At 41.4% G+C, this 27,788-nt stretch overlaps 1 protein-coding gene across 1 annotated transcript in view; it reads left to right on the top strand.

Annotated features, from left to right (window-relative positions):
• Nucleotides 1-27,788, top strand: part of TRIM2 (tripartite motif containing 2) — a 78,745-nt gene that overhangs the window by 23,840 nt on the left and 27,117 nt on the right. The window contains exons 3-5 of the mRNA XM_007943962.2: nt 1,829-1,980; nt 3,219-3,399; nt 4,315-5,038. Coding sequence (XP_007942153.1) covers nt 1,829-1,980; nt 3,219-3,399; nt 4,315-5,038 — 1,057 coding nt within the window. The remainder of the gene's footprint in view (nt 1-1,828; nt 1,981-3,218; nt 3,400-4,314; nt 5,039-27,788) is intronic.

Below are 27,788 nucleotides of genomic sequence, written 5' to 3' on the forward strand. Positions count from 1 at the left end.
AGCCACTCCTCGGAAGGAAGGTTGGGCAATCTACTTCCATAGTGATACTGCCTTGGAAACCCAAGGAGGGGTCGCTATGAGTCGGATCCGACTCGATGACAAATAACAACAACAATAACTAATGAATCATGTTGAAGTTCTTTTCATGTGCCTATTGGTCATTTGTATGTCTTCTTTGGAGAACTGTCTATTCAAGCCCGTTTTTAAATTGGGTTGTTGGACTTTATTTGTTATTGGATTATAGGATTCAGGCTACTAAACCCTTATCAGACATAAGATTAGCAAATATTTTCTCCTTAGTATGTTTTACTTCCCCTTTCTTGGTAGTGGCCTTTGACACACAAAAGTTTTTAATTTTGATGAAGTCCAATTTATCTCTTTTTAATGTTGCCAGAAGTCCAGGTCATGAAGATTTACCCTTATGTTTTCTTTTAAGAGCTCTTATATTTAGGTCTCAGGCTTCCCAATTTCAGAATTTACTACAAAAATACAGTAATCCAAAAAATAAATAAATAAACAATCCAGTCTGGTATGCAATAAGGATAGGCATAAAATCAAAGGAATAGAATTGAGGGTCCAGAAATAAACCCATACACACATGTTTAACTGATTTTTGACAAGGATATCAAGTCCATTCCATGGAGGAGAAATAGTCTTTTCAGCAAATGGTGCTTGGAAATACATATTACTTCCAGTTGTGAGAATTAGAGAATGTCACCGCAAGGAAAGTAACTTTCAGGTTTTATATCATATTATTACTGAGAATGCATCATAATCATCATAATATAGTTAGTGTGTTTTAGGGAAGCAGGTGATCATCATAGTAGCTCCTACTTATTAAGAGCTTACTATGTGCCAGGTATCATTTAAGTTCTTTGTACACATTAACCTACTTAATCTTCACAAAAGCCCTATGAGGTAGGTTACTATTATTGTCTCCATTTAACAGAAGCAGATATTGAGACACACACAGAGAGGCAAAGTAATTTGCTTAAGGACACACAGTGAAGTGAGGGGTAGAGCCAGGATGCAAACAGCTGCAGTGTGGCTCCTCTCTCTTCCATACATCAGCAATACTTGAAGTGTGGTACCTTCATGGGCACCCAAGAGACTTACAAGAGGTTGATAAAGTCAAAACTACTTTCATAATAATAGTAAGACAATATTTGCTATTTTTGCTCATTCTTTCAAGAGTGTACAGTGGAATTTTCTAGAGACTACGTGTGATAACAGATTTAATACAGAAGCAGATATGAAGATCCACCTGTCTTCTAAGGCAGATCCTGAAGACATACACAAAAATTAAAACTGTGCCATTCTTTTCACTGAATTCTTTTTCACAAAATATACGTTCTTTTCATAAAAGTATATTATTTATGTTAAGATGTAAAGGGTTTGTTATTGGTTTTTAATACCTTAATATTTAAAATTTTGTTGCAGATTTAATTTTAACAGGATAAGTATCTATACATATAATCTACATACACAAAAGTTCTTGGGGTTTTTAATGATTTCTAAAGAATGTTAAGGGGTCCTGAGACCAAAAATGGTTGAGAACCGAGGACCTACATGGTTTTGCTATAGGGGAGTGGCCACATAAGAGCTGGCCATGATGGCAACTTTGTTGTCAGACACCTCTGAGACCTGTCACATAAACATCATATGCTCTTTATAATTTATCCTTCACTTACTCCTGTGAAACTTGACATAATAATGCGAGCATCTTGGAGTGGCCATGAGAATTAAATGAGAGGATGCAAGTAAAGCACCTAGTACATAGTAAACATTCAGTCAGTGGCACCAGCCCTGTATTTTTCTCTTACCACAGGTGATGGAATTTTACTGCCAGTCTTGTGAGACTGCCATGTGTCGTGAGTGCACTGAGGGGGAGCACGCAGAACACCCGACAGTCCCGCTTAAAGACGTGGTGGAGCAGCACAAGGCCTCCCTCCAGGTCCAGCTGGATGCCGTCAACAAAAGGTGTGGCATACCTCAGCAGGGTCCAGGTCCCCCAGGCTCATGATTAGCCACCTGTGCACGGGGCTTTGCCTCATGGTCTCTTGTCCTGGTGGGTTAGTAGATTAATGTTACCTTTTAAGGAATCAGTGTCTGTGCCATAAATAGGTTATGCTTTGGTCATGGGTCTGTAATCATAAACTAGTGGGTGATGAAGGTTGTTCTCTACCCTTGGTAAAACTCCAACCTTCTTGTGTTATGAGTGGTGGCATTTTTGTTTTAGTACCTTACTTTGATTAAAGGAATAAAATACATTCAAAGAAAATGCTCTCAGGAGATCTCTGCCTCAAACCAGGCTGTCTGAGGACCCTTCCTTAGCTGCTGTTCTTGACACACTGACATATTACAGAAGGCTGTGACTGCTTTCCCACTGAACCAGGAAAAGTGGTACTGAGCAGTGAGTGATTGCTCAATTCCCTTCATATTCTTCTGCTTCCAGGCTTGTTCTCTGGCTTGGATGTGAAGGAACAGTGTCACTGTGTGGTGCACGGAAAAGATCAAAGAGGATATACTAACAGGAAAGCAGAACAAATAAATCTCTTCACTATAGTTGTAGTGCAAAATGTGTGGTCACTGTACACTGAATAAAAGAACTTTGAGATTTGGGAGATACTCTTAGTTTAGATAAGGTTGTCATGTGGTTGGGGAAAAAGAGACAGTTATATTTATTTAGAACAATCATTTTTAACCATGGGAGATCTTGCCCTCCTTCCCCAACTGACATTTGGCTATGTTTGGAGACATTTTTGGTTGTCACAACTGTGGAGGAGTGTGCTATTGACATCTGATAGGCCAGGATGCTGTTAAACATCCTATAATGCACAGGAAGGCCCCCCAACTAATGGCCCAAAATGTCAATAGTACCAAGTTTGAGGAAACCCTGATTTAGAATATGATGTATTCAGAGAATTCCTGTCTAATCCAGAAGAAGGGAGATGGCCTTTCAGAGCGCCTCAAAGCTTTGAACCATGAATTATTAAAAATAGATTGAAGGTCAATTGAAACAGATGTGGCCCTTCATATTCCTTCTTTCAAAGGCAGTAAATATGTTATGTCTTATTCATTCTGTTCTTCAGTTATTATTATTTTTTGAAATAATGAAAGGCATAACAAATGTTTTTAGCAAAAACATAGTGTTTAGACAGATCTTTGAATATATCAGGATTGATGCTAAATAATGATCTTTAACTACTGTCCTCTAGGCTCCCAGAAATAGATTCAGCTCTTCAGTTCATCTCAGAAATCATTCATCAGCTAACCAACCAAAAAGCTAGCATTGTGGATGATATTCATTCCACTTTTGATGAGCTCCAGAAGACATTAAACGTGCGAAAGAGCGTGCTGCTTATGGAACTGGAGGTCAACTATGGCCTCAAACACAAAGTAAGACTTCAGTTGTTCATATAGATATCCTGTAAGAGACCTGTGGTATCAGTGACACTTCCTGACACTAGTTTACTGGGTTCTAGTAGCAGCAAAGGTCAAATGGTTTCTTAAGTGTCACAGTTGAAGAGTAAACTGTAGTTTTCATTAAATGAAATATCCAGCTATTTTTTTCCTTTCCTGTCTGCAGCAAAGCTCAATGGTTCTGTGACCTTAAGAACCAATTTATAAATGATTGTCTAATTTGACAAAAAATGAGGTTGACTCTAGAGTAATGCTTTCAGGATTTAGGGTTAAACTGGATTGTTTTCCTTCCTTAATTATAATGTCAGTGTCTTAATTGCTCTCTCACCCACACCAACCAGTTAGTCAACTTCAAAGTGAACCCTGACTGCAGCCTTTGTTTAACTCTGCATGTGTAATCATAAAACCAAGGATGAAATGCTTCTAATAGTCTGGTGTGGAGAGTTTTTATTTGTGGGTTTCTGTTCCTTTGGGTGGTACTCTTTAGGGGAGGTTTGGACATAAAGTAAAGATACTGGATAATGAATATTTCAGATTTCAAGCACATCAATTTGTTTACTACGCTCTTGGTAGTGACGTTTCTACTTGTCCCTAACAAAAACATATGACCCAAGAAATATGTGTGTGGGAGAGGCAGGGGCGTAATGTGTTTGTGTGTGTATGGGGGTTGGTGTGGTTAGAAAATACTGGGAATGTAGGGTAGGGTTTTGCATTATAGCTGGGTTCACTGGGTGAAAGTAAATACTACTTGCTTAGCGCCACCCCAGTGGGCAGGTCTAGACACTCAGCCATTCCAGTGTCCAATAGGCTCATCTGGTGCCCCGCGGGGAGAGCGTTGGAGCCTGGCACCACACCCGGCTGCACTCACCAGGTATCTGGTTTTTCCGGCAGGTCCTTCAGTCACAGCTGGATACTCTGCTCGAAGGGCAGGAGAGTATTAAGAGCTGCAGCAACTTCACAGCTCAAGCCCTTAATCATGGCACCGAGACCGAGGTGCTACTGGTCAAGAAGCAGATGAGCGAGAAGCTGAACGAACTTGCTGACCAGGATTTCCCATTGCACCCTCGAGAAAACGATCAGTTGGACTTCATCGTGGAAACTGAAGGACTGAAGAAGTCCATCCACAACCTTGGGACGATTTTAACTACCAACGCTGTTGCCTCTGAGACAGTAGCGACGGGAGAGGGGCTGCGGCAGACCATCATTGGGCAGCCTATGTCTGTCACCATAACAACCAAGGACAAAGACGGGGAGCTCTGCAAGACTGGCAATGCCTACATCACCGCGGAACTAAGCACCCCTGACGGGAGCGTGGCGGACGGAGAGATACTAGACAACAAGAACGGCACCTATGAATTTTTGTACACTGTCCAGAAGGAAGGGGACTTCACCCTCTCTCTGAGACTCTATGACCAACACATCCGAGGGAGCCCTTTTAAACTGAAAGTGATCCGCTCAGCTGATGTGTCTCCCACCACCGAAGGCGTGAAGAGGCGCGTAAAATCCCCTGGGAGTGGCCATGTAAAGCAAAAGGCTGTGAAAAGACCCGCCAGCATGTACAGCACCGGAAAACGAAAAGAGAATCCTATTGAAGACGATTTGATCTTTCGAGTGGGTAAGGAGAAGGTGTCATTGTGCCAGATGCCTCAGCCCTGGTTTGGTTTAGGGGTCACTGGGAAAGTATTACTTACTGTAAATAGTAACACTGTAGGTCAGAACTTCTACGTGAAGGCGCTGGAAGCTATATTTTATTAGGCTTGTTTGTGTTGTCGCCTCTGGAGATTTTACTTTCTTCCTTTTTGTAAAACATACATGTGTTACATAAGCATTGTGGAAAAGTAAACACTGAAAATGGGCAGAAAGAGAATAATCATAGCACCCATAATCTTCAGATTTTAAGGGACATGTTGGCAATCTTTTATTTTCCTTAGGGAGTGTGTTCAGAGAATTCCTGTCTAATCCACAAGAAGGGAGATTGTTACATCAGATAACTTGCTGTGTGTTTCTCCGAAATCTCTCAGCCATGGCTTTACTATGGGTGGAGTATTTGATGTCTCCCTGTAACTGTGTCGGCATATAAAGGATGTGTGTACAGTGGTGGTCACCTCTAGCTCTTCAGCTGGGTATATCAGCCCCAGCTGGGGCACAGTCCCAAAGAAGGGAGGTTGGGTGGAAGTGGTAACTTGGAGAATAGAATGGGTTTGGGACAGAAGGAAAAGGTGCAGAATGTACCAAGAAAATTTGGGAATTCTCATATTTGATTTATTGCCTCTGGTTTTTAACAATGATTTACTTCCTCAAAATAAAATAACTAAACTAAGTGTAAACAACAAAGGACAATTCTTTAAAAAATAAATCTGCATTTGTGCTTAGTTACTATTTCCACAAATAGCTCCCGCCTGCTTCTCTTTGTTCTTCAGCGCTATAGTGCAGTATCGCTTAAAAGGCACTGCTCAGTATCTCAACTGAGACATGTAGAAAAAAACAGCTCTGTGGTTCAGATAGATTGGATTAGATTAGGTTAAATGATAGAAACAGATTTCTTTACTACAGACCTTCTCAGAACCTTTAAAATCTGCTGATGTATACTTTTAGTCTGCAAGGCAGGGGAAGAGATAACAGGCAACACTTGTAGACTTTTCTGTGCATAGAATTCTTTTTCTGTGGAACATCTTGGGAAACTAAGGATCCTAGGAACATACTAGGGCAAAAGCTGCTCTGTGCTCATATTTTAGGCTAAATCTGGTAGAGATGGTGATAAGATATTTAACTTGTTGCCATATGTGCATGTGGGTACAGAGGTTGATATACTCCCCACTACTTCTAACACAGAGTAGAGGGACTAGGGCTTAGCACAGAAGCAAACCTCCCAGGTTGGCTGCTCTGATTCTGCCACTTACTTGAATCTTGGGCAGATCTCTCAGCATCCCTGGGTTTCAGTTTCAGTGCCCATAAAATAACACAAAAATATTTACTTCTCACAGTTCTTCTAAGTACCAAACTTAGTGCTTGGTATGTAGGTGGCACTAAATAAATGAAGGCTGGGGAGCTCTGGTGGCATAGTGCCTAAGGCATTTGATTGCTAAGCAGAAGGCTGGCAGTTCAAACCCACCAGCCACTCCTTGGAAGGAAGATTGGGCAATCTACAACATCATTGGGCAATGATGTTGCCTCAGAAACCCAAGGGGGGGTCGCTATGAGTCAGATCCAACTTGACGGCAGTGAGTTTGGTTTTTTTGGTTTATTGTTATTGTAGCAGTCAAAAAATCTAATGTCATACTGCATTGGCAGATATGCTGTAAAAGACCTCTTTAAAGTGTTCAAAAGCAAAGATAGCACTTTGAGGACTAAGGTGCACATGACCCAAGCCATGATAGTTTCAATCACCTGATATGTAAACTGGACAATGAATAAGGAAGATTGAAGAAGAATTGATGCATTTGAATAATGGTATTGGTGATGACTTATTGACTAGACCATGGACTGCCAGCTAAGATAAACAAATCTGTCTTGGAAGAAGTACAGCCAGAATGCTCCTTAGAAGTAAGGATGATGAGATTTCGTCTCCTGTACTTCAGACATATTATCAGGAGGGACCAGTTTCTGGAGAAAGACATCATGCTTGGTAAAGCAGAGGATCAACAAAAAAAAGGAAGATGCTTAACAAGATGGATGACAACAGTGGCTGCAACAGTGGACTCAAACATGGCAATGACTATGAGGACGGTGAAGGACCAGGCAGTGTTTCATTCCATTGTACATAGAGTGGGAACTGACTTGACAGCACCTAACAACAACATTATTTTTGCACATATTATTAAGGCTATTTGACTATCCTAACTATATTTTTTTCTAAAAAAAAAAAAAAAAATTTAACTTGTTGCTTCCCATTGGACACCTGCATTAAGAACCAACTCAATGTCTCATTCAAACCCCAGCCAAGTGATCCCAGTCAACTTCTGCAAGCAGTGTGCAGAATGGAGAAAGACTCATGTCTGGAATTGAGCAGATCTGGATCTGAATCTTGATTCTTTCTGCAGCTGGGCAGATGGCTTACCCTTTCTGAACCTGGTTTCCTCCTCTGTAAAATAAAGGGAATATTACCTAGCCCTTAAGGTTGCTATGGGAGTGAAATGAGAGGTACTGCTTTTTATGAGCCTGCCACTTGCCTCTGTACAGTAAGTACTTGATAGTTGTTAGGTGTCCTCTAGTTGTTTCTGACTCATAGTGACCCTCTGTGCAGCAGAACGAAACACTGCCTGGTCCTTCACCACCGTCACATTGTTATGTTGGAGCCCATTGTTGGAGCCACTGTGTCAATCCATCTTGCTGAGGGTCTTCCTCTTTTTTGCTGATTCTCCGCTCTACCAAGTCTGATGCCTTTCTCCAGAGACTGGTTCCTCCTGATAACATGTCCATAGGATGGGAGACAAAGTTTCGTCATCCTCACTTCTACGGAGCATTCTGGCTGTACTTCTTCCAAGACAGATTTGTTTGTTCTTCTGGAAGCCCATAGTATCTTCAGTATTCTTTGCCAGTACCCTAATTCAAAGGCATCAATTCTACTTTGGTCTTCCTTACTCATTGTCCAGCTTTCCAATGCATAGAAGGCAATTGAAAACACCATGGCTTGGGTCAAGCACACCTTAGTCCTTATTCTTGTTATTAATCATCATCATTTCTACTAGTGATTTGCATCTGAGGGATAAGGCATATCTTTTGAGGATTTTTTTTTTTCACCCAGCTATATTGACTTTAAATCCCCAGCTCCCATCCCAGGTGAAAGGATATGTACTCCTTTCTCTTCCTAACCATTAAGAGATGCAGGCATAGTGATCCACCAGCATTGATGGGAAGGTGTTTAAATGTTTATGTATTTGCAAAGAGCTTAAAACAGTGCCTGACATATAGCACTATCTATATGTTTACTAATGAAGTAGAGATATTACACACCTCAGGTGTGTAGGGGCAGAAAGAAAGATGAATCTCGCTGGGCTATTCCTCTTTAACCTTATGTTTTAATCCAGAGTCCATCTAAAAGGTGCTACTCCCTATTCAGTAATATAACTCAAAAACATTTATGGAGCACCTAGTGCCTTCTAGGCACTATGCTAAATGTTAAGGATAGAGATGAAAGAGATATGATCTCCTCCCTTAAGGAGCTTACACAGTTTGGGGTGACAGATGCATGACTAACTAACTATAATACCATGGATTAGGTGACAGAAAGCTATGCAAATGAAAAGGAATTTAAAATGGGAACTGAACGATAAGTAAGATTTATCCAAGTTGGCAGGAGGAAATGGCATTCCAGGCCAAGGGACCAATGGGAGGAAGGATGAATAGGAGTGAACACGATTGATGTTTTGGGGAATACATCCCATGAGAAGATGCTGGGTGAGCAAAGGTGTAGAGGAATGAAAAGTGAGGAGGGCATTGCCTGAGGTGGAGTACATGAATCAGTGTTGGAGCCCTCTGCTCCTTGGGAGCCCTTTGTGCTTTCACAACTGGTTACCTTCATTCAGGAAGTCTTTCCCCTACTCAAGAACTATCTAATCTATCTATCTCTTTGTGGTGGTTATGTTTGTGTGTCAACTTGGCTGTTGTTGTTGTTGTTGTTGTTGTTGTTGTTATGGGCCGTCAAGTCGGCCCCGACTCATAGAGACCCCTCCTTAGGTTTCCGAGGCAGTATCACTACGGAAGTAGGATTGCCCAACCTTCCTTCCGAGGAGTCAGCTTGGCTAGGCTTGGTTAAGTGTCTGGGCAGCTGGTGGTAGTTACTCTCCATGATGAGACTGGCAATCAACTCCATGGTGGAATCTACCACAAGCAGCTGAGTAGCTGCCTTTGGGATGTGGTCTGCTTCCTGTATATAAGGAGAAGCCTCGGGAATGGTCTCTAGCATGTGACATGCTTGGACCCTGCACGTAGCCATGTCATTGCTCAGCAGCTTGCTGCTATGCTCTGCTGACCTTGGGACTTACAAGGGACTTAAGTTAATGGCCTGCCGTGTGGTTAGGTAACATCGGGACTGTGCCTTTTTATTTGTCAACCTTGGGGCTTCTCAACCTCAGCAGCCAGCAGCTGTCTGAGTGAAGAAAGGCCTCTAGCTCCAGTGGGCCGGGAGCAGGAGGCAGAGCTGGACCCCAAGGTTGAGGGGCTTTCACCGAGCCCCTAGAACCTGGCACTTTGAACTTGGACTTAAAGCCTTCGAACTGTAGGAGAATAAACTCCTGTTTATTGAGACCATCCCATTTGTGGTATGTTCCTGTCAGAGAGGCACTAGGTAACTAGAACACTCTTTTTATTTTTTTTGCAGTTGGAAAATACAGTAACTATATTTACTCATTAAATACTAATTATGTTTTCCAAGCCACAACTTGACAACATCCAAAATGTGTGTTTAATTTCAGTACAGTGGATTCAAGACCAAGTATACATGTTACATGCATCAATGCAAGCTTTAAAATTTTCATCAGTCTTCTTCACATTTTCTCTTCAATGCATTTGATGGTAGAACCACCTTCCCTATTAAGTATTTCTTGATTTGCTTCCCCACATGTGGCCCCTTCTTCCTTTGGACTTCCAAAGAACCCACTATGACTATTTTTATTTGTGCATGGGTCCTATTCAGGGCTTTGAACTGGTCCAGCCCAGTTCAGTCATAGCTGATGAAGTGACACCAGAACAGACCCAAATTTTTCAAATGTGGGTGAACTAGAACACTAGCCAGAATGGGGACAATTACAGGTCAAAGCCTTGCTAGAAACTTAATCTCCTCAGAAAATAAGGACATGGCAACCAAATCTCCTGATCAGCCAAGTCAAAAACATTGGTGGCCAGTTCAGAGATGACAGTGGACTGCGCCACTCTGAATTTGTGTCATACTCCACAGTCCTAACGATAATCCAGTGTCATGCATCAGGCCCTGAGAGGGCTCACTCTGCCTCTTCCAAACCTCCCATTCTAGGGCTTCAACCCATAATTTTTCCAGTTCTGGATCAAACAAATTTTAAAAATTTGGATCTGTTCTGGTTTTGCTTCATTGGCTATGACTGAACCACTCAGTTCAATCCAGTTTGAAGTCCTGGTCCTATTACCCCAAAAGATCATAAATTCCTTGAGGTCCAGGATGGCATCGTAATCATTTATAGTCTTCAACAATATCTAGAAGAATACTTTGCATATATACTTTGCTATTTGACTAGGATCAAGGTGTGACCTACTACATAACTTGAACTCCCCTGTCACTGCTGTCAGGCTACAATTTTGAGGCCTAGGGTCACTCAGACCATGCACTAAGCTTCAAGGGCAGTTCATGTATTCACATACATGGGACTTTGCTAGGCAGTGTCACACAACTCAGACATATACAGTGCTGGCTTGCTAAGAACTTGTCTTCTCTACATTGGTAAAATTGGCTACAAATGAGTAGAGTTTATATTAATAATTGAAAGAACTCAACTTTCTGTTCCAGTTAATGTTATGACTTTGTATTAGTACTTTAAGCTTCTCTGGTTAGTCATGCAATTATGTGCTGGATAATAGAACATTCATGACATGAACAATCCTCTTTGTGCATGTGTGGAAGCCTGCCACACATGATACAGAATTCATTAAAATTCAGCTACATACATGAGAGGACAACTGTGGTTCTGCTGTTGCCTTACCTGGTCTTCACCATGCTAAGCTTATGCTGCACTGATTTTTGTGCTTAAAAGAACATACTTTCCATACAACATGGATTAGGGTTTATTCAACAACCCTAAATGCATGTGCTATTTATGTAGTCATGAAATGTGTGTACTGCATTTTCTAGATGACAGAAAAGATTTTTAGCAGTAATTTTCACTCAGATTTTCACTTTCCTCACCAATTATCCAGCTCCCTAGTTAGTTGTGACTCTATTGTTTGAGCATCTACTATGTGCCAGACACTTTGCTTGTTGTTATCTGCCACTGTGTTGGCCCCTGATTCATGGTGACCCCATGCACAATGCAATGAAACACTTCCCAGTCAGTCCCACACTATCCCCATGATCAGTTGCAGATCAGACCATTGTAATCTCCAAAATGTTTTCATTGGCTGTTTTTCCAAAATAAATAGCCAGGCCTTTCTACCTAATCTTAGTCTGGAAGCTCTACTGAAACTTGCTCATCATGGTTGGTATTGTTCTTAGATTGAGTTGATTTTGACTCATAGCAACCCGATGTGAGAGAGTAAAGCTGCCCCGTACAATTTTTTTTTTTTTAACCTTTTATTGTGGTTTGGGTGCAATTTTACAAAGCAGGTTTGTTTTACATTCAACAGTTCATAAACATTTTGTTTTATTACATTGGTCATAATCCCCACAAAGTAACAGCTCTCCTCCCACCTACTTACTGTGCCCTTCTTACTAATGCATCTCCCTGTGCAAATGCTGCCCTTCTGATTTCCCATGGCTATCCGTTCTAAGAAGTGCATCTCCCTGGTTTAGTTGTTCAGCTTGTAGGCCTGTCTATTGTTTGTTTGGCTGAGAGTTGAGCCATGGGAGTGAGTCCAATTCCAGGCATGAAGGGTAGCTCAGGGCCATAGTCTTGGGGGTTCCCCATAGGATTTTCCAGGTTGTAATTTTTATAAATGCAGGTCATCAGGCCTTCCTTGCCTGGTACCACTGGGTCCAAACCTCCAACGTTTCGCTTAGTAGCCAAGTACCATCAGGGTTCCTATCATCATTGTTAGGTGATGATATTTAGAGAGGGATGAGATTCTGACTCTGACTTACAGAAGGTCACATTTAGAAGGACACAGATATGTAAGCAAATGTAGTACCTTCACTGTGAATCAAGGCATAGAAGTTGGGGTAGGGAAGGTGTAGGCAGATGGAGGGGAGTCAAGGAGGTTCCCAGAGGAGATGATATCTAAGCCTAAACTGGCTTTGAAGGATACAAATTTTGTCAGACGGAAGGAGGAAAGGGGTCTTTTAGATGAAAGGAAAGGAGGTACAAGGCCATGCAGGTGAAAAAGTGGGTAGTTCAAGGAACTACAAATGATTCCATCACCCTGGAGCATAAAAGGAAGTAGGACAGAAGCAGAAACCAGCTATGTTTCCTTGATAAGAAGCTGGGATTTGCTCTGTAAACCTGTTTTTTGAAGTATGGTCTATAAACCACTTGCATCAGAATTCCTTTGGGTGCCTGGTAAAAATAAAAAATTCTGGATTCTAAACAGCTTTTACTGAATTAGAATCTCTGGTAGGGGTCAGGAATCTGTGTTCTGTAAGTTCCAGTGATACTTAGGCACACTGAGGTTTGAGAACCAGAGCTCCAGGTGATGGAGGTGTGAGGAGCATTGAAGGGTGTAATACAGTGTAGTGATTAGTAAGATACTCACTTTCCAGAGAGTTTAGGGGCATTATAGGGGATCTACTTGAAAGTGTCCCAGGAAGCAGAGAAACTAAGAAGCTGTTGTGGTCGTCCACATGAGCTATTATGAGTGCCAAAATTAAGTGATGCAATGTAGTACAGAGAGAAGGGCAGGTTTATGAGATGCTTAGGAGGGAGGAGGGAAGAAGGAAGGACTTGTTGTTGCTGTTATTAGGTGCCATCATGTCAGCTCCAACTCATAGCAACCCTCTGTACCACAGAACAAAACACTGCCCTGTCCTGTGTCATCCTCACAGTCATTGCTTTGTTTGACTCCATTGTCTCAGCAACTGTGTCAGTCCATCTCGTTGAGGGTCTTCTGCTTTTGTTGCTGACCTTCAACTATATCAAGCATGATACCCTTCCCAAAGACTGGTCCCTTCTGATAATATGAGATGAAGTCTGTCCAGTCTTGCCTCTAAGGAGCATTTCAGCTCTACCTCTACCAAAACAAAGTAGTTAGTTCTTCTGGAATTTTCAGTATTCTTCACCAATACCACAATTCAAATGCATCCATTCTTACTCGATCTTCCTTATTCATTGTCCAGCTTTCACATGCATTGGAGGGTATTAAAAAGACCATGGCTTGGGTTAAGAAAAGCTTAAAGTGTCATCTTTGCTTCTTAACACTTTAAAGAGGTCTTTTGCAGCAGATTTGCCCAGTGCAATACAATGTCTCATGTCCTGACTGCTGCTTCTATGGGCATTGGTTGTGGATCCAAGTAAAATGAAATCTGTAACAACTTCAATCTTTTTTCCATTTATCATGATGTTGCTTATTGGTCTAGTTGTGAAGATTTTTGTTTTCTTGATTTTGAAGTATAATCCATACTAAAGGCTGTAGTTTTTGATTTTCATCAGTAAGTGCTTCATGTCTTCTTCATTTTCAGCAAGCAAGGTTATGTCATCTGTGTATTGCACATTGTTACAAATCTCCCTCCAATCCTGATGCTGCATTCTTCTTCATATAGGCCAGTGTGGTGGTTAAGTTTGTGTGTCAACTTGGCTAGGCCTGGTTGAAGGGCTGGGCAGCTGGATATAGTATTCCCCATGATGAGACTGGTGGAATCTACTGTGAGCAGCTGAGTAGCTGCCTTTGGGTATGTGGTCTGCTTCTCATATATAAGATACAGCTTTTGGAATGGTCTCTAGCTTATGGCATGCTTGACCCTGCATGTACCCATGTCGTTGTTCAGCGGCCTGCCATGCTCTGCCGACCTTGGGACTTTCATGGACTTGAATTAATGGCCTTCCGTGTAGTTTGGTGACATTGGGACTGTGCTGTTTTATTTGTCAACCTTGGGCTGCCTGAGTGAAGGAAAGCCTCTAGCTTCAGTGGGCCAGAAGCAAGAGGCAGAGCTAAAGCCCAAGGTCAAGGGGCTTTCACCCAGCTCCTAGAGCCTGGCACTTTGAATTCAGACTTCTAGCCTCCGAACTGTAAGAGAATAAACTCCTGTTTGTTCAAGCCATCCCATTTGTGGTATGTTCCTGTCAGAGTGGTACTAGGTAACCAGAACAGCCAGCTTCACAGATTATTTGTTCAGCATATAGATTGAATATGTGTGGTTAAAGGATACAACCCTGACACATGTTTTTCCTGATTTTAAACCATGCAGTATCCCTTGTTCTGTTCGAACAAGTCCCTCTTGGTCTATGTACAGATTCCTCATGAGCACAGTTAATGTTCTGGAATTTCCATTCTTCACAATGTTATCCACAATTTGTTATGATCCACACAATTGAATGCCTTTGTATAGTCAATAAAACACAGGTAAACATCTTTCTGGTATTCTTTCTTTTCAGCCAAGATCCATCTGACATCAGCAGTGATATTCCACATTCCATGCCCTCTTCTGAATCTGGCTTGAATTTCTGGTAATTCCCTATCAATATATTGCTGCAACCATTTTTGAATTATCTTCAGAAAAATTTTACTTGGGTGTAATAGTAATGTTACGGTTGGATAATTTCTGCATTCTATTGGATTACCTTTCTTTGGAGTGGGCACAAATACTGATCTCTTCCAGTCGGTTGGCCAGGTAGCTATCTTTCACATTTCTTGGCATAAATGAGTGAGCGCCCCTCATGCTCTATCCCTTTGTTGAAACATCTCAATAGGTATTCTGTCAATTCCTGGAGTTCTTACTAGTTTCTTCAGTGCAGCTTGGACTTCCTCCTTCAGTACCATCAATTCTTGATCATGTACTACCTCCTGAAATGATTGAATGTCAACCAGTTCTTCTTGGTACAGTGATTCTGTATATTCCTTCTATCTTCTTTTTTTTTCCTTTTAATTTTTATTTGGGTGAAAGTTTACAGAGAAAATTCATTTTCCATACAGCAGTTCATACACATTTTGTCTCATGACATTGTCTGTAATTCCCCACAGTAACACAGCTCTCTTTCCACTTCCTTCCCATAGTTACTTCTTCCCTGTGTCCTTCCCTCCCATGCATTCCTGTCCCCCGAGCTGTCTCCCTTTGCAATCACTGCCCTTCTGTTCTCCCATGATTGATCACTCCAAGTAGTGTATCTACCTGCTGTACTTGTTCACTCCATTTGCCTATCTGTTGTTTGGCTGGAAGCCACAGGAGTGAGTTCAATTCCAGACCTGAAAAGTAGCTAGGAGCCATAGTCTCAGGGGTCCCACCAGGCTCTATCAGACCAGCAAACCTGGTCTTTTTTAAAATGATTTTGAGTTTTGTTCCATATTGTTCTCCCACTCCATCCGGGATCTCTTACATAGATTCCCCTCTGAGTGGTTGACAGTTGTAGCTGGGCACCATCAAGTTCTTCTGGTCTCATGGTCATATAGGCTAAGGATCACATGGTGTACCAGTTGCTTGGACTAATTGTTTCCATGCATCTTTGGTTCTCTTCATTCTTCTTTGTTCTGGACAAAGAGAGACCCATCGTTGCATCTGGATGGCCACTTGCAAGCTTTTAAGATCCCGGTCACTACTCACGAAAGTAGGATGTAGAACATTGTTTTTGTGTAGTATGTTATGCCAACTAAGCTTGATGTCCCCTGCAACCATGGTCCTGTGCCCACAGGTCCAATTACTTGCTCCCTCTGGGTAGGTAGTTGTGATAGTTGGAGCTGTGTGTCGACTTGGCTGGTTGTGTTTCTCTAGAGAACCCAATCTAACACAGTAGTTGTGGCCAAGAACCCACCACTGCCTTGTTCCTTGTCAGCCCTACCATACATCTGGACATTCTTACAGGACATACAAATATGCATATAGAAACATTGCCTGCTAACCCTATATATGGTCATGGGCACAATGCCCCCTGCCTAGACATACCTGATTGTTCAGCCTGTCTACCCATCTATCCACTCGTAGATCAATGCTTACCATCACTGACAATGCAGTACTGTACATGCAAAAGGGTTCATCTTTGTTGTCTGTACTTTCCATGTACCTCTATGTCTCCCTGTTCCTCAGTGCCACCATGTTGATACTCACACTTGGTATATTGCTCTTCCCTTCACCCAAATCAATACTTGTCTCTACCTATCTAGCAGTGTTCCCTCCCCTCCCTTCCCACCCCTAGTAACCAACAAAGAAAATTTCCTTCCATATATAAACCTTTGAGTTTTTACAATCATAAACTAATACAATATTTGTTCTTCTGTGATTGACTTATTTCACTTAGCATAATGTCCTCCAAGTTCATGCACGTTATGTGGTGTTTTGCAGATTTCACATTATTCTTTAGGGTTGTATAGTATTCCATTGTGTGTATGCACCATAGTTTGGTTATCCATTCTTCTGTTGATGGGCACCTAGGTTTTTTCCATCTTTTTGCTACTGTAAATAGTGCTGCAATGAACATGGGTATGCATATATCTGTTCCTGTCCTGGCTCTCACTTCTTTAGGATGTATACCTACTATCTTCTTTTGAGGGAGCTCTGGTGGCATAGTGCCTAAGGCATTTGACTGCTAACTAGAAGGCTGGTGGTTCAAACCCACCAGTCACTCTTCAGAAGGAAGATTGGGCAATCTTTTTTTCATAGAGATGCTGCGTCAGAAACCCAAGGAAGGTTTACTATGAGTCAGGATCAACTTGATGGCAATGAGTTTGGTTTTGTTTTTTGGTTTTCTTTTGATGCTTTGTGCATCGTTCAATACTTTACTCATGGAATTCTTCTGTATTGCAACTTGAGGCTTGCATTTTTTCTTCAGTTCTTTAAGCTTGAGAAATGCCAAGTGTGTTCTTCCCTTTTGTTTTTGTAATTCCAGGTTTTTGCACATTTCATTATATTACTTTTTCTTCTTGAGCCGCTCTTTGAAATCCTCTGTCCAGCTCTTTTATTTCATCATTTCTTCCTCACTTCAGCTACTCTCCATTCAAGAACAAGTTCCAGGGTCTCTTCTGACATCCATTTTGGTCTCTTCTTCCTTTCTTGTCTTTTTAATGGCTTTTTGTTTTCTTCATGTATGATGCTCTTGATATCATCCCACAACTCATCTGGTCTTTGGTCATTGGTGTTCAGTACATTAACTCTGTTCTTCAAATGGTCTCTAAATTCAGTTGAGATATACACAAGCTCATATTTTTGCTTTTGTAGACTCATTTTAATTTTCTTCAGCTTCAACTTGAACTTGTATATGAGCAATTGATGGTCTGTTCCATAGTCAGCTCCTGGCTTTATTCTGACTGATAATATTGAACTTTTCCATTGTCTCTTTCCACAGATGTAGTTGATTTGATTCCTGTGTATTGCATCTGGTGAGGTTCATGTGTATAGTCTCCATTTATGTTGTAAAAAAGTATTTGCAATAATTAAGTCATTGGTCTTGCAAAATTATATCATGTAGTCTCCGGTGTTGTTTCTTTCATATTTTCAGACTACCATTGCTTCTTCTTTGTTTCCAACTTTCACATTCCAGTCACCAGTAATTTTCAATACATCTTGATTCCATGTTTGGTCAATTTCAGACTCCAGAAGTTGGTCAAAATATTTAATTTCTTCATCTTTGGCTTTAATGGTTGGTATGTGAATTTGAATAGTAGTAGTATTAACTGGTCTTCCTTGTAGACATATGGATATTATCCTATCACAGATAATACTGTACTGCAGTATAGATCTTTAAATGTTCTTTTTGATGATGAATGCAAAGCTGTTCCTTTTCAATTTGTCATTACCAGTGTAGTAGACCATATGATTGCCCTATTTAAAAATGGCCACTACCAACCAGTCCATTTCAGCTCACTAATGCCTGGGCTATTGATCTTTATGTGTTTCAGTTCATTTTTGACTACTTCCATTTTTCCTAGATTCCTACTTTGTGCCTTCCATGTTCCAATTATTAATGAATGTTTGCAGCTATTTCTTCTCATTTTGATTCATGCCCTATCAGCAAATAAAGATCCTAAAAGCTTTACTCCATCCCCATCATTAAGGTCAACTCTACTTTGAGGATACAGCTGTCTTCCCTAGTCATATTTTGAATGCCTTCCAAGATAAGGTACATAACCTCCAGCACTATATCAGACAATGTTTCAATGCTATTCGTAAAGTGTCCCAGTAATATATCATTGTTTCACTGCTATTCATAAGGTTTTCAGTGGCCAGTTTTTTCAGAAGTGGATGGTCCCATCCTTCTGTCTTGTTGTTGTTGTTGTTATGTGCCGTCGAGTCGACCCCGACTCATAGCAACCCCTCCTTGGGTTTCCGAGGCAGTATCACTACGGAAGTAGGATTTCCCAACCTTCCTTCCGAGGAGTGGCTGGTGGGTTTGAACCGCCAGCCTTCTGGTTAGCAGTCAAATGCTTTAGCCACTATGCTACCAGACCTCCTATCCTTCTGTCTAGTCGGTCTTAATCTGGAAGCTCTGATGAAACCTCTCCACCCTGGGTAACCCTGCTGGTATTTGAAATACTAGTGACATAGCTTCCAGTATCACAGCAACAGGCAAACCACTACAGTACAAAAGTATTGGAAGGTCTTCCCAGAAGCAGGAAGATTCTTAAGAAGCTGTTGCAGTTGTCCACACAAGCTATTTTGAGTGCCCAAAATAAGTAATGCAATGGAGTAGAGAGGAAAGGGCAGGTTTATAAGATGCACAGGAGATAGAGGGTAGGACTTAGCAGTGACCAATTAGAACTCCTTGTTGTTTGATTTGTGTGCTGTAGAGATGTGGGGCAGTAGAATATATGTTTAAGGCTGTGGATTCTGAAGCTGTAGTGTCCCACATTCCAGCCCCAACATGCCAGTTAATATCTGTGCAATCTTGGTAAGTTACTTAACCTGTCAGTGCCTCAAAACAACAACAACAACAACAGAAACAAACTCACTGCCATCGAGTCGATTAGGACTCATAGCAACCCCCTTTGTGTTTCCGAGGCAGTAAATCTTTATGGAAGTAGATTGCCCAGTCTTTCTTCTGTAGAGTGGTTGGTGGGTTTGAACTGCCGACCTTCTGGTTAGCAGTTAAATGCCTTAGGTTCCTCTATAAAATGAGGTGAAAGAATCTTCGTTGTAAGAGCTCACAAGGGGCAAAGTTGTAGTCACTTCTTGGTCACAGGAAGCAAGTAGTTGGAACTGTGGGCCTGGGACCATAGTCGCAAGGGACATCAAGCTCAGTTGGCATAACATACTACACAAAACCATTGTTCCACATTCTACTTTGGTGAGTAACAACTGGGATCTTAAAAGCTTGCAAACAGCCAACTAGATGCAACGATGGGTCTTTCCTCATACAGAGCAAAGAAGAATGAAGAAAACCAAAGACACATGCAAACAGTCAATCCAAGTGACTGGTACACCATGTGATTCTCAGCCTATAGGTAGGATCGCTATGAGTCAGATCTGACTCTACAGCAGTGAATTTGGTTTTGGTTTTGAGGACTCTGAGACCAGAACTAGATGGTGCCCGGCTACCACTGTCCACAACTTGGAGGGGGATCTACGTAGGAGATCCTGAATAGAATGGGAGAACAATGTGGAATTGCCAAAGAGACAAGGAGGACACATCTTCTGACCTCCTTTAGCCTGACAAAAGGAAGACAGAATCACCATTAGTAGCTCAAGGCCTATTCCTACGAGGCCAGAAATGCTACCTCTCTCCAGCCCTTTACCAACCCTGACACCAACTGTTCCTCCTGCAGCACCCACCACCTCTCTGCTGGGTTCAATAATTTGCTGCAGTGGCCACACAGAACTCACAGGGGATTTATTAGGGAAGCAGCAGACTATAATTCAAGTTTAGAAATACTCTCAGTCTTTTGCAGCCGGCTATCTTACTCAGCAATCAGCAATCTCAGTAGTGCATCATTCTCTCAGTAATGCGTGTCTCTCGTGTCTCTCTCAACAGTGTGTATCTCTCGCATCTGTCTCTCAGCAGTGTGTCTCTCATGTCTCTCAAGAGTGCATTTCTCTCAGCAACACATCTTTCTCAGCCAGCAGTCAGAGAGACTCCTTCTGCCTCTAGGAGGGCTCCTTTCTGAGCCTGGCAAACTGGCCAAACTAACCAATCTCAACATCAGAATTCTATACACCTGAGGCAGAGAGAACTTCCTAGAAGATTGCTTCATGCCACTCTCAACAGATATACCCTAGGTGGATAACTTTAACAATCAGGAGCTATGCAGTTGCTCATGGCAAATTCCACCATGGAGTTTACAAAGACTTATGGCTAGAAAAGCCACACTATGTAATTTACTACACCACAGGAATAAAATTCAAAATCATTTAAAAAAAAAAAAGGGGGGGACCAGGTTTGCTGGTCTGATAGAGCCTGATGGAACCCTGAGACTATGGCCCCTAGCTATCCTTCAGGTCTGGAATTGAACCCATTCCTGTGGCTTCCAACCAAACAAAACACAGGCATATGACCTGGACATTTACATTAGGTAGATACACTCCTCGGAGAGATCAGTCATTGGAGAATAGAAGGGCTATGTATGCACAGGGAGATGACTCGGGGCAGGAGTGCATGGGAGGGAAGGACACAGGAAAGAAGTAATTATGGGGAGGAAATGGGAGTAGACCTGTTGCATTGTGGGAAATTGCAGTCAATGTCATGAGACAAAGTATATATGAGCTGCTGTATGGAAAGTGAATTTGCTCTGTAAACTTTCACCCAAATCACAGTAAAAATTAAAGAGGAAAAAAAAAGCAGATAGCAAATAATAATAATAAGAATCATCATCATCTCATTGTGTAGGGTTGTGTCACTGAATAATATCCAGTAAATTTTAGAGGGGCAAAGTATGTAACACTAGTAAATGTATTCATAGTTGTATATAGAAGTAATGGTTAAGATAATTAATTAAGAACATAGTACATAAATAGTTTAAAAACCTGACTGCCTGAATTCGAATCTCAGCCTGCTTTTATCAGCTTTGTTACTTTGTGTCTCAGTTTCTTCACCAGCAAATGAAGAAAATATTAATGCATACCTCTTTGGTGAGGATTGAAAAAATTAATACATATAAAAGCTTAGAACAGTGCAGGCATATGGTAATCAATCAATAAATGTTGACTATTGCTGTTATTAGGTCCCTGAGTGGCACAAGGGTTTGCATTCAACTGTTTACCTAAAGATTGGTGGTTCGAACCCACCCAGTGGCACCACAGAAGTAAGAGCTGATGAGCTGCTTCTGTAAAGATTACAGCCAAGAAAACCCTATGGAGCATTCTGCTCTGTACTTTATGGGGCCCCGTGACTCAGAATCAACTTGATGGCAGTGGGTTTGTTTGTTTTTGATTGCTATTAATAATTATCACAATAATCAACCAAGTTGAGGAAAGTAAGAAGAAGAACAGGGTTTTGTTTTGTTTTGTTCTGGTCATCTGGTTGGAGGTATACACTAGGAAATTGGGAGTATAGGTTTGTAGCTCAGCAAACAATGTAGGCCTAGAGTGACCAATTAGGAAGCAAAAAACGTAGAGAACTTCCTTTAAGTCATGATCTTGGATGAAGTGTCAAAGATAGGAGTTGTGATTCAGGGAGCGATAGATGGGGAATGGAAGAAGGAAGCAAGAGAAAGGAACAGTTATTCTCTGAGCCCACTATTGTGTATTTCACCTCCATATGTCATCTTACTTAAAATCCTTGTTGTTAGCTGCCATGAAGTCAGTCCCCCACTCATGCAACCCAATGCACAAGAGAATGAAACACGACTGGTCCTATACTATCCCTGTGATTGGTCAAGGATTAGATCATTATGATCCATAGGATTTTCATTGGCTAATTTCCAGAAGTAGATCATAAGGCATTTCTTCCTAGTCCATCTTAGTCTGGAAAGCTCCACAGAAACATATTCAGCATACAAGCCTCCATTGACAGACAGGTGGTAGCTGTGCACATGGTATATTGGCCAGGAATTGAGTCCAGGTCCCTCGCATGGCTGTAAATTTTAAGAAAGTCCTGATGATCTGCTTACTTAAAGATTACAGCGAAGAAAACCCTATGGGGCAATTACACTGTAACATATGGGGTCACCATCTGTCGAAAACAACAACCGTGTAGTGTGCTGAAGATCGCTTCTAACTGGTTCAGAAGAGCCAGGTGAGGCTCATCCCTTCCCAACTTTGTTCAGTGACTTCATATTGGTAGCTTGAAATTGGCCACAGTGGGAGCAGTGGGAGCATATCCATTACATAAACTACAGAAGTCAGCAAGCGCTACAAATCAGTCCCCCTGCTCCTACCTCAACCCTCCACCCCTTACCCCTACCCCCCTCTTCAGGAGCCAATTTACTGGCTCAACATATAGCCAGCCTTGTGGTTGAAGAAATGAAGACTCATGCAGCGAAAGCTAGGGTAGGAACCAAGTGCCTTTTTCATTGCACAATGACTCCTCTTCATCTAAAATCTCCTTTGACTACTGTGATTTCCCAAGTTGAGATATTTGATACCTCTCATGCCTGAAAACATGATATATGCCTACTGTGAATGAGTGACTGTGTTACTCTAATATTATATTGGGAAACAATCCTGAATGAGTCTAGGGAAGTAGCTTAGAGCATTGGTTTATGATGATTCTTTGAAACACAGGGATTATTCTCCCCTGCACTGTGAGAGTTTGCTGACTAGAAGCCATGAGCTGGTTTTGCCAGCTATTAAAGAAAGTTAATACAACAAAGGAAGCCAGAAGATGTGGGCGAAAGTGAAAGAATTGCAGTTTAGAATTGTTTCTAATGATGTAATTCATACATTGTATCTTAATGAGTCCATGAGAAGTGTTGAATGAAACATTCATTTGTAATCTAGAAAGGTGTGCTTGCTTGTAATATAAAGTGGATGTGTGAAATCACTTGGCATAGGTTCAGAAGCTTTACAGGAAGCTGTGTATCTGCCTCACAGACTCCTTGTGTGGTGGAAATGGTTAATGCCCTTGGCTGCTAACTGTAAGGCTGGAGGTTCAAGTCCACCCAGATGCCTCAGAAGAAAGGGGCTGATGATCTACTTCCAAAAAATCAGCCATTGAAAACCCTATAGAATACAGTTCTACTCTGATACATATGAGGTTGTCATGAGACAGAATCAACTTGATAACAAGTTTTTCTCCCTGCCTCCTGTCTGCAAATCACCACCTTCCCTTCCAAAAATCTCTGGGAAAGAGGCCATGTTAACATCAGGTCATTATAGGAACTCTGATTCTCTCCTTCAAGAATCTTGCCTTTGAACAATGAGTCTCTCCTCGTCCAGAGCAAAGAAGAATGAAGAAAACCAAAGTTCATGGAAACAATTAGTCCTAGCGACTGGTACACCATCCAATCTGCAGCCTATACGACTATGAGACCAGAAGAACTAGATGGTGCCCGGCTACCACTGTCTTCCACTTGGAAGGGGATCTATGTAGGAGATCCTTGATAAAGAGGGAGAACAATGTGGAACAAAACTCAAAATCATTTGGAGAGGAAAAAAAAAAGGGGGAGGACCTGGTTTGCTGGTGTGATAGAGCCTGGTGGAACCACTGAGACTATGGCCCCTACCTGCCCTTCAGGTCTGGAATTGAACCCACACCCATGGTTTCCAGCCAAAGAAAAGACAGGCATATGAGTTGAACATTTACCTCAGGTAGATACACTCCTTGGAGAGAACAATCATGGAAGAAAGAAGGGCTGCTTATGCACAGAGACAGCTCAGGGGGCAGGAGTGCATGGAGGGATGGACACTGGGAAGAGGTAACTATGGGGAAGAAGTGGGAGGGGAGCTGTTGCATTGTGGTAAACTATGGTCAATGTCATGAGACAAGGTATATGTGAACTGCTGTATGGAAAGTGAATTTGCTCTGTAAATCTTCACCCAAATCACACACACACACACACACAAAGAATCCTGCCTTTGAAAATGCTTGCTGCTTTTTCAGAGGAAGAGATGCAACTAATAGTTAGTGAACACTAGGTACTGTGTTGTGTTTTGGGGTGCAGCAGGATGATATTGCCTCTGCTTTCAGGGAGTTTATAATCTAGTGAGTGATATAGTTAAAATACTATGGGATAAGCATTTTCTAAGAAGCTCTGGTAACATAGTGCCTAAGGTACTTGACTGCTACCCAGAAGGCTGGCGGTTCAAACCCACCAACCACTCCTTGGAAGGAAGGTTGGGCAATCTACTTCCATAGTAATACTGCCTCAGCAACCCAAAGAGGGGTCGCTATGAGTCGGGGCCGACTTGACAGCACATAACAACAACAACAACAACAAGCATTTTCTAAAGGACATTAAAAACAAAATGGGATACATGTAAACCCATAGGGTAATTATCTTCACTTCAGAAACATGTTTTTTTTTTAACTTTTTATTGTGATTTGGGTGAAATTTTACAGAGCAGGTTCATTTTCCATTCAACAGTTCATACTTGTTTTGTTTCATGACACTAATGATAATCCATAACAGCTCTCTTCCCACTTTCTCCCTGTGGTTGCCTTTTCCTTGTGTCCTTCTTTCCTGTGCATTCCTGCCTCCTTAGCTTTCTCCCTGTGCAAATGCTGCCCTTCTGATCTCCCATAGTTGATTGTTCTAAAGAGTGCATCTCCCTGGTGTAATTGTTCAGTAGGCCTGTCTACTGTTTGAGTTTAATTCCAGACCCAAAGGGTAACTAATGGCCATAGTCTTGGGGGTTTCACCAGTCTTTATCTGACTAGTAATCCTGGTCTTTTTTTACGAATGAGTTTTGTTCCACATTTTTCTCCCACTGTATCTAGGATCTCCAATTTTGATCTGTTTTGGTTACCTAGTGCCACTCTGACAGGAATATACCACAAATGGGATGGCTTTAACAAACAGGAGTTTATTCTCTTATAGTTTGGAGGCTTTAAGTACGAGTTCAAAGTGCCAGGCTCTAGGGGCTGGGTGAAAAGCCCCTTGACCTTGGGCTTTAGCTTTTCCTTGTATGCCCATCCCACTGTAGCTGGAGGCTTTTCTTCACTCCGCTGCTGGCTGCTGAGGCTAACAAACCCAAGATCAACAAGAAATAAGGCACAGTCTCGATATTACCAAACCACATGGCAGGCCATTAATTTAAGTCCATTGAAAGTCCCAAGATCAGCAGAGCATGGCAGGTTGCTGAACAAGGACTCGGCTACATGCCAGCTTCAAGCATGCCATAAACTAGAGACCATTCCCAATATGGCTTCTTATATAAGGGAAGCAGACCACATCACTAAAGCAGCTATACTCAGCTGCTTGTGGTAGATCCCACCATGGAGTTGATTGTCAGTTTCATCATGGGGAAATAATAAGGAGGTGTCATACCACCAGTTGCCCAGCCACTCAAAAAGGCCCAGCCAAGTTGACAACAACCTCAACAACCACATGATCCCTTTCCTAGTGGTTGGCAGTGGTAACCAGGCACCATCTAGTTCTTTTGGTCTCATGGTCATGTAAGCTGAGGTTTGCATGGGCCACTAGAGTCTCTTGGACTATTTGTTTCCATGTGTCTTTGGTTTTCTTCATCCTTCTTTTCTCTGGACAAGGAGAGACCAATTGTTTCATCTTAGATGGCCACTTGCAAACTTTTAAGACCTCAGTCGCTACTCACCAAAGTAGGATATAAAATAGTGTTTTTGTGTAGTATGTTATGCCAATTGAGTTTGATGATTCCCATGACCATGGGACCCCATGACTCACTCCTTCAAGGTGTTTGGCTGTGGCTAAGAAGTTATCATAACTTTGCCCCATAAGCTCTATTATATCTATGGACATTCTTATAGCACATAGAAATACATATGTAGAAATATCGTCTGCCAGGCCTCTATGTGGTTATGGGTATATTCACTTTTGCCTACCCATACCTGATCATTTTGCCTGTCTACCTATGTATCCACCCATAGATTAATGTTTGTTATTACTGATAATGCAGCATTGTGTATGTAAAAGTGTTTACCTTTTTGTCTGTTTTTCTTGGCCACCTCTACATGTCTTCCTTTTCCTTAGTGTTACTATATTGGTCTCTTGCTTTTGGTGTATTGCCTTTCTCTTCACCCTAATCAGTACCTGTCTTCTACCTAGCTAGAAGTTTTCCCTCCCCTCTCCTCCCATCCCTGGAAACCAACAAAGAAAGTTTCCTTCCATGTGTAAACCTTTCCTTGACTTTTTACAATAGTGAACTCATACAATATTTGTCCTTCTTTAATTGACTTATTTCACTCAGCATAATGTCCTCCAAGTTCATCCATGGTATAAGATGTTTTGTGGATTCTTCATTATTCTTCAGTGTTGAATAGTATTCCATTATGTGTATGTACCACAGTTTAGTTATCCATTCATCCATTCATTGGCACTTAGGTTGTTTCCAGGAGCTGTAGTGCCTAAGGCATTTAACTGCTAACCAGAAGGCTGGCAGTTCAAACCATCAGCCACTTCTCAGAAGGAAGACTGGGCAATCTACTTCCATAGAGATACTGCCTTGGAAACCCAAGGAGGGGTTGCTATGAGTCAGATTTGACTTAATGGCAGTGAGTTTAGGTTGTTTCCATCTCTTTGCAATTGTGAACATGGGTGTGCATATGTCTATTTGTGCCCTTGCTCTCACTTCTTTAGGATGTATACCTTGCAGTGGAATTGCAAGGTCAAATGATACTTCTATTTCCAACTTTTTAAGGATCATACCATTTTCCACAGTGGTTGTATCCCATTATTCTTCAGTGTTGCTTAGTATTCCATTGTGTGTATGTGCCATAGTTTGGTTATCCATTCATCTGGTGATGAGCACTTGGCTGTTTCCTTCTCTTTGCCTTTGTGATCTGCCTAAATTCAGTTTTCATCTCTTAAATGGGAATGGTAATATTTGCCCTGCTAATACTGGTGGCTGTTATAGAGCATACATGAAGCAGTATATATGAAAGTGCTGTAAAAATTTGAATACTTCATTTTCCCGTGATGTGATATGGGTTTTAATTTATTCAGTCAGTCATTACTAACCCACTCATGCACTGACTCATTCAGTAAACATTTGTTGTACACATACTTGCTTGAAAATCCTGTTTAGACCCTGTGTGTGGCTCAACTTCATCTTGTTTCATTATCCCATTCAAAATATCTAGGTTTGTTTAGCTTTAATTTTCATATTAATGCTTATTTTCTTATTACTTGGAGTGGGGATGGGAGGTAGTCTGAATTTATTGATCCATTATTTCATGCTAGGGGCTTACCTTACTCCAAACCCCCTCTGGAGGCGTTGGATAGAATGTCATAGATAGAAATGACCAGAGGAGCACAGATGAGTTGTTGGCTTAAGAATTCATTTGTGTTTGATAGGCTTGCTTAACATCTGGGGTAAACAAGTTTAAGTCTTATGGGATTGTTGCCAAATTGTTTATAATTACTTTTAAAACATGTGTTAACTCGTTCTGCTAGCCAAAATTTAACCATCAAATGCAATCTTTTACATCAAAGTAGACAGAAATATTTTATAAGTATTGAATATGTTTTGCATTTTTTATATTTGTCATGAAAGAATAAGTTTTCATTATATATTAGAATATATTGTGGAGACTCTT

This window comes from Orycteropus afer, unplaced genomic scaffold (genome assembly GCF_000298275.1).
Source record: "Orycteropus afer afer isolate SDZICR_OR568_19922 unplaced genomic scaffold, OryAfe1.0 scaffold00116, whole genome shotgun sequence".
NCBI lineage: Eukaryota > Metazoa > Chordata > Mammalia > Tubulidentata > Orycteropodidae > Orycteropus > Orycteropus afer.